Source organism: Sinocyclocheilus anshuiensis, unplaced genomic scaffold, assembly GCF_001515605.1.
Source record: "Sinocyclocheilus anshuiensis isolate Anshui unplaced genomic scaffold, SAMN03320099.WGS_v1.1 scaffold2293, whole genome shotgun sequence".
In the NCBI taxonomy this organism is placed as follows: domain Eukaryota; kingdom Metazoa; phylum Chordata; class Actinopteri; order Cypriniformes; family Cyprinidae; genus Sinocyclocheilus; species Sinocyclocheilus anshuiensis.
The window spans coordinates 283,027-289,567 of NW_015552765.1; the positions used below are offsets into that span (position 1 = coordinate 283,027).

General features: G+C 35.2%; 1 protein-coding gene across 3 annotated transcripts in view; it reads right to left on the reverse strand.

Moving 5' to 3' along the window:
• The window catches only part of LOC107667892 (parvalbumin-7), a 33,782-nt gene that overhangs the window by 3,460 nt on the left and 23,781 nt on the right, over positions 1–6,541 (reverse strand). The window contains exons 1-3 of one of the 3 annotated variants that reach the window (XM_016459631.1): positions 5,664–5,756; positions 2,532–2,600; positions 289–421 (exon numbers count right to left, since the gene is read on the reverse strand). In XM_016459631.1, the coding sequence (XP_016315117.1) occupies positions 289–421; positions 2,532–2,592 (194 nt within the window). In that variant the 5' untranslated portion in view covers positions 2,593–2,600; positions 5,664–5,756. Of the gene's footprint in view, positions 1–288; positions 422–1,598; positions 1,670–2,531; positions 2,601–5,663; positions 5,757–6,541 lie in introns of those variants that run through there. The other 2 variants (XM_016459632.1, XM_016459630.1) reach the window with 2 other exon arrangements.

Below are 6,541 nucleotides of genomic sequence, written 5' to 3' on the forward strand. Positions count from 1 at the left end.
CAACCGCTGGGTCAAAACAACCCAATTGCTGGGTTTTCCCCTATTTTACCCAGCAATGTATTTAACCCAGCATTTTTAGAGTGTAGAGTCAATCAATGCAAAAGGGGATCACTCTCGGTCCCTCTGTGTCCTTGAGGCCAACAGGAGACAGCAATAAAGGCAGAATGAGACACCAGCTCTGAAGATGGGCCAAACGACACGAGAATAAAACAAATTTATGGCTCTTGCGCAAAGAATTTCATTCGCAGAGAGTTGGCACGAATATAAAACCATGCAGCCGCTTCTCACTTTAGCTCCTCCTCCTCGATGAAGCCGCTGGCGTCCACATCCAGAGCTTGGAAGACCAACTTCACGTTTTCAGCAGACAGAGCCTTCAGTCCCACCACGTCAAAGAACTTCTTGTGGTCGAAGCTGTCCGCAGCTGTTTAAAAGAAGCACACTTCAGCTGATGACATTGCGCCGACCACAGAAAACAAGTTAGTAAAAATTAACAAAAAAGACATGTACAGTAAGGCATGTGCCTGACCGTGAGGTAAGTTGTGAGGCCAAGACATTACGCGGAAAACGTTTAAATACACACTGAATAGAAAGAATGGCATAAAAATGTAAATTACATCTTATGAGGCTAGTTATACCCAATATTGACAATGTATAGTCGATAAACATAACATAGCATGATACCAGAAAGAGAACTGTGACATATTTTAACTGTTACGTAAGTAAACTGGACCCACAAGAATCATACATCACATAACCAGATTCATCCGCCTAAATAAATAGTCCCACTAATAAAAAGACAAATTAGACTTTACAGCTTAAATAACAAACATTTTTGTGTGGAAGAATTAATATAAATGTTTTAACAAAAATATGAGCTTCACATTTCTATTTGTTTAATTGTTGTTTTTAAAATAGACGGATCTCATTTTCTGTGGTAATCGACTGCACATCTGCCATTCCTGGAATGTTAATATTTATAAAGACAGTGTAAATATTAGCCTATAATTTATAGTAATTATTAAAATAAATAATGGTGTATAATTATGGTGACTTTAAAATAAGGACCCATTAGTTAACATTAGTTAATGCATTAACTAACAATGAGCATTTGTTACAGTAATCTTTGTTATCATCAGTTAACATTAACGGTAGCTTTGAATTTAATAATGTATTAGTAAATGTTGAAATGAACATTATACTTAATAAATATTTTTAAAGTATTTTCGTTGTTATTTCATGTGAAAAGGATAGTTCACCCAAAAATGAAAATTCTGTCATAATTCCTGTCTTCATGAATTTCTTTCTTCTGTTATCTTCACAAGATATTTTGAAGAATGTTCATTGACTTCCATAGTACAGAGTAAAAAACAAAAAAACAACAACAAAGGGAGTCTCATTTCAACTGTTTGGTTACACACCTTCTTCAAAATATTTTTGTGTTCAACAGAAGAAAGACATTCATTAAGGTTTGTAACATCATGAGGGTGAATAAATTCATTTTTGGGTGAACTATCCCTTTAACTAATGTAGTTAACTAATGTTAAGAAATGGAGCATTATTGTAAAGTGATGCCAATTATTATTTACTACTGAACCCACCTTTGAATTGATCAAGGGCTTTCTTGATATCATCTTCTTTCAAAAGGTTTTTCATGGCCATCTTGACAGCTAGAAGAGCCAGACAGAGAGAGAGAGAGAGAGAGAGAGAGAGAGAGAGAGAGAGAAATATATCAAATTAGACTTTACAGCTTAAATAACAAACATTTTTGTGTGGAAGAATTAATATAAATGTTTTAACAAAAATATGAGCTTCACATTTCTATTTGTTTAATTGTTGTTTTTAAAATAGACGGATCTCATTTTCTGTGGTAATCGACTGCACATCTGCCATTCCTGGAATGTTAATATTTATAAAGACAGTGTAAATATTAGCCTATAATTTATAGTAATTATTAAAATAAATAATGGTGTATAATTATGGTGACTTTAAAATAAGGACCCATTAGTTAACATTAGTTAATGCATTAACTAACAATGAGCATTTGTTACAGTAATCTTTGTTATCATCAGTTAACATTAACGGTAGCTTTGAATTTAATAATGTATTAGTAAATGTTGAAATGAACATTATACTTAATAAATATTTTTAAAGTATTTTCGTTGTTATTTCATGTGAAAAGGATAGTTCACCCAAAAATGAAAATTCTGTCATAATTCCTGTCTTCATGAATTTCTTTCTTCTGTTATCTTCACAAGATATTTTGAAGAATGTTCATTGACTTCCATAGTACAGAGTAAAAAACAAAAAAACAACAACAAAGGGAGTCTCATTTCAACTGTTTGGTTACACACCTTCTTCAAAATATTTTTGTGTTCAACAGAAGAAAGACATTCATTAAGGTTTGTAACATCATGAGGGTGAATAAATTCATTTTTGGGTGAACTATCCCTTTAACTAATGTAGTTAACTAATGTTAAGAAATGGAGCATTATTGTAAAGTGATGCCAATTATTATTTACTACTGAACCCACCTTTGAATTGATCAAGGGCTTTCTTGATATCATCTTCTTTCAAAAGGTTTTTCATGGCCATCTTGACAGCTAGAAGAGCCAGACAGAGAGAGAGAGAGAGAGAGAGAGAGAGAGAGAGAGAGAGAGAGAGAGAGAGAGAGAGAGAGAGAGAGAGAGAGAGAGAGAGAGAGAGAGAGAGAGAGAGAGAGAGAGAGAGAGAGAGAGAGAGAGAGAGAGAGAGAGAGAGAGAGAGAGAGAGAGAGAGAGAGAGAGAGAGAGAGAGAGAGAGAGAGAGAGAGAGAGAGGAATATTAGGTGCTAATAACTAATATAAACGATGCCAAAATGTGTGTGTGTGTGTGTGTGAATCAACACTACAGGATTTCCCAGCAGGCTTTAAGCAGCACAAGGACAGACTGAAAACAGTCATTTAGTATTTTTTCCGTTTGCAGTTAAATGCCAGGAAAACTATAATCTAATTCATTACATTGTTTTGCAATATATGCATGTGACATACATAACACAATACACTTATGCAATAGTAGATTTATGAAATGGAAGTGGGTTGAGTTTATTTTTATCGCTAGGGCATTTACAGTCATGCTCTAATCCAGTGCTAATTTTATTGTGTTGTCTTGATTATCTGTTTATATTAGTCATGCCTTTCACCTCTGAGATGGCTAGCCATTCCTTTAACAACTGCATGCAGGTTTTTTATTACTACAAACATTTTACCTGATGTCTGTACATCGGATTTTTGCCATTCTCTAAAACTTGAAACATACTTTTAATCAAGTACACAAACACAAACCCTTCTAGCTGTGATTTCAAGCTTGGTTTCATGTGTTGATGCATTATGATGCACCAAAACTCAATTTATAATGCCACACAGGTGCGTGTTGAAATTGCCACTAGTGTCCACAAGGGGCACTATAGTATAATTAGCATAAACCGTTTTCTTCTTTGGTGTTCATGCATTTCATTGAACGAGTTTGTGTTCTTGCTATTACAAAACTGTTTGATGAGTTCAACTTTGGTTGATAAATGTAAATTGCATTGAAAAATGAAAGAAACTAGTAGTTACTTTTTGTTTCAAATTTAAGTATTGATACCACAAATGTTGCCGACAAATTTTGATTCTCAAGTTAATTTGATTCTCCTGTCAATATCCAAATGGCAGTTACTATTCCAAAGGTACTGATGTTAAACCAAATCCTCCTGCTGTATCAGCTTACTATTAGATCCATTAGTGTCCAAGCTCAGGCAACTGCTGTAATGAACACTAACCAACAATGAGCTCCGCTGCCAAGAGAACAGATTCGATTGCTCTCATCTCAGCCTCTCATGATTGCAAGAGTTCCTGTCACCCGTAAATAACTTTACAGCATTCGTACGTAGCAAAGGTGGCATGCGCGTAAGGCATGACAGCTGTGTATGTGTTTGTATGTTTGTCTATTTAAGTTGAGGTATGTTTCATCCAAGTGTGTTGGGTTGGGCTGGGCAGAAAGGCTTTCTGAGAAGAATGTGTTTGCCCTCTTGAGAAACTCTATCCTTCTGTAGTTTTAGACTATATATGTGTGGAGGGGAGTGAGATCACAGATTATAAAGTAACATTTGAGGTGTCTTCGTTATGATGCTAAGAGAGATCTGACTGCTTTTAAAACCAGATGTTGAATATACGAAAGTGTACATTTTCCAAGTAAATTACAAAAACCTTATCCTAAAATTGTCATGCTGAGACCACAAGAAATAACAGAATACTAAAAGAAACCATTAGCTATCTAATTCTAGTACAACAAACGAAGATAATACAAATGTAAAAATATAAGGCATGACAGATGAGATGGTGTTTTCTTAACGATTCTTCCTTGAACACTAGGCGTTTACAAGCTCTATGCAAGTATTTATGCAGCTGCCAAAGTAACTTTGCCAATGAAAACTACAAATAGATATAAATCACACAGAAAGTTCTAATGCACAATGACTGTCAAAATATTGTTTGACCATTTGGATTTCAGACTTTCTGACAAACATTGTTATCTAAAAAGTCACAAGCTCAGCTTTTACAGTGTAAAAATAAATATAGAGCTCTATGCAAGTATTTATGCAGCTGCCAAAGTAACTTTGCCAATGAAAACTACAAATAGATATAAATCACAGAAAGTTCTAATGCACAATGACTGTCAAAATATTGTTTGACCATTTGGATTTCAGACTTTCTGACAAACATCGTTATCTAAAAAGTCACAAGCTCAGCTTTTACAGTGTAAAAATAAATATAACTGAGGCACCATTTGGGGTCACACCAGTCTAACACTCTGGAGAATGTCAGTTCTTTGAGGAACCCGCAAAACCCACAAGTTCCTGCAAGAATGGTCAATTAAATATATATATATATAGAGAGAGAGATATATATATATATATAGATAGTGATGTTCCTAAAAAACACCATTAGGATATTTGAGGAACCTTTAAAAGGGCCTAGAGGTTCTCCAGAAGGTTCAGATCTGAGGAACCCCAAATAGTCCCTCAAGTATCTTTTAATTTTTACATTGGCTGCTTTTGCACTCTTAAAAGTAATGGTTCTTTATTGGCCTCTACTGTTCCATGAAGAACTTTTAACATCCATGGAACCTTTCCATTGCACCAAAGGTTCTTTATGGTGGAAATATTTTTTAAAATGTTCTTCAAACTAAGAAAATGGTTCTTTTAATTACGGTTTACTGAAAGGTTCTTTGGGGAACCAAAAATGGAACCACTTCAAAAACCCACTTTTGGAACCTTTATTTTAGTAAGTGTGTTTATACTGCAAGCCAGGTTGTGCAAACAACCCATTACAAAGAAAAATCAAATGCTTCTTGACAGGAATGGAGAATTTTGCTATAGAGTTTTCTCTAAAACTTTAGAAAAGATCTCAAGTTTTCAAACGTGCTTAGATATTCCAAGATACCAGTCTGCAATCAAAATTCAGATATCTCAGTATGAACTCAAACATATCTCATCAGATTCTTTCAAGACCAAATGACCCAAGTTATGCTATCTGCATTATTATTTCATACCTCTTTACTCTCACTTTATGTTAGCAGTTGTTTCATTTATGTCAATTTTTTAGGAAATTCTCAGAGGAAACGAAATGCCTAAACTCTAACCTTACCTGCGTGAAGGGAAAGCTGGCGGGAAGAGAGACTTGGAGAGAGAGAGAGCCAGAGGTGAGAGATGGGGATCCAAAAGGCGTCTTATATACTCTGGCTTACCCTATGTCTATTTCAGGATAGACTGGGTCATAATGCAACACGCAGGAGAATGAAGGATTGAGTGTGTAAGAGATCACTTTCTTGGTGGCACTAACGAATCAAATGCTACTATTAATAATCAGGTCCCATGTGACTTCTTGTGTCCTCACAGTAAATCTCTGTCTGTTACTCTGTCTTCAGCTTCTAAAGCTCCATTCCAAACCCTAGTGAACTGCCTTGCTATCTACTGCCTACATCCTGACTCAAATGGAAATAGGTGACTGATTTGAAATGCTCCTCCTGGACAGCAACCTAGCACACCACAGGAGACGCGACTCACCATTGATTCAAATCGACTATACCAGTTCAGTCCATTGGAGCTCAATAGCGATTGCCCACTTATTCAGTGACCTTGGTACTGAAGTGTTTTCCCAATTCATTTTCTTGATAGGCATGTAAAAAATGTTTGTCAAGACTTCTAAAATCTAGATGTTTAACAAAACCAACCAGCTCTGAAATGAAGTACAAAATTACATAAAAAAAAAATACAAAAAAGTACATAAATGAACTACTCATCCCACAAAGCATTGCATATGGCAAAACTGAATTTAAAAATGATGGCACAATATATAGCTATCGACTTTAAGTCATTGATCCTAAGTATAAAATACATTTAAGTGAAGCTTAAAGGGATAGTTCACCCAAAAATGAAAATGTGATGTTTATCTGCTTACCCCCAGGGCATCCAAGATGTAGGTGACTTTGTTTCTTCAGTAGAACACAAACTGAGATTTTTAAC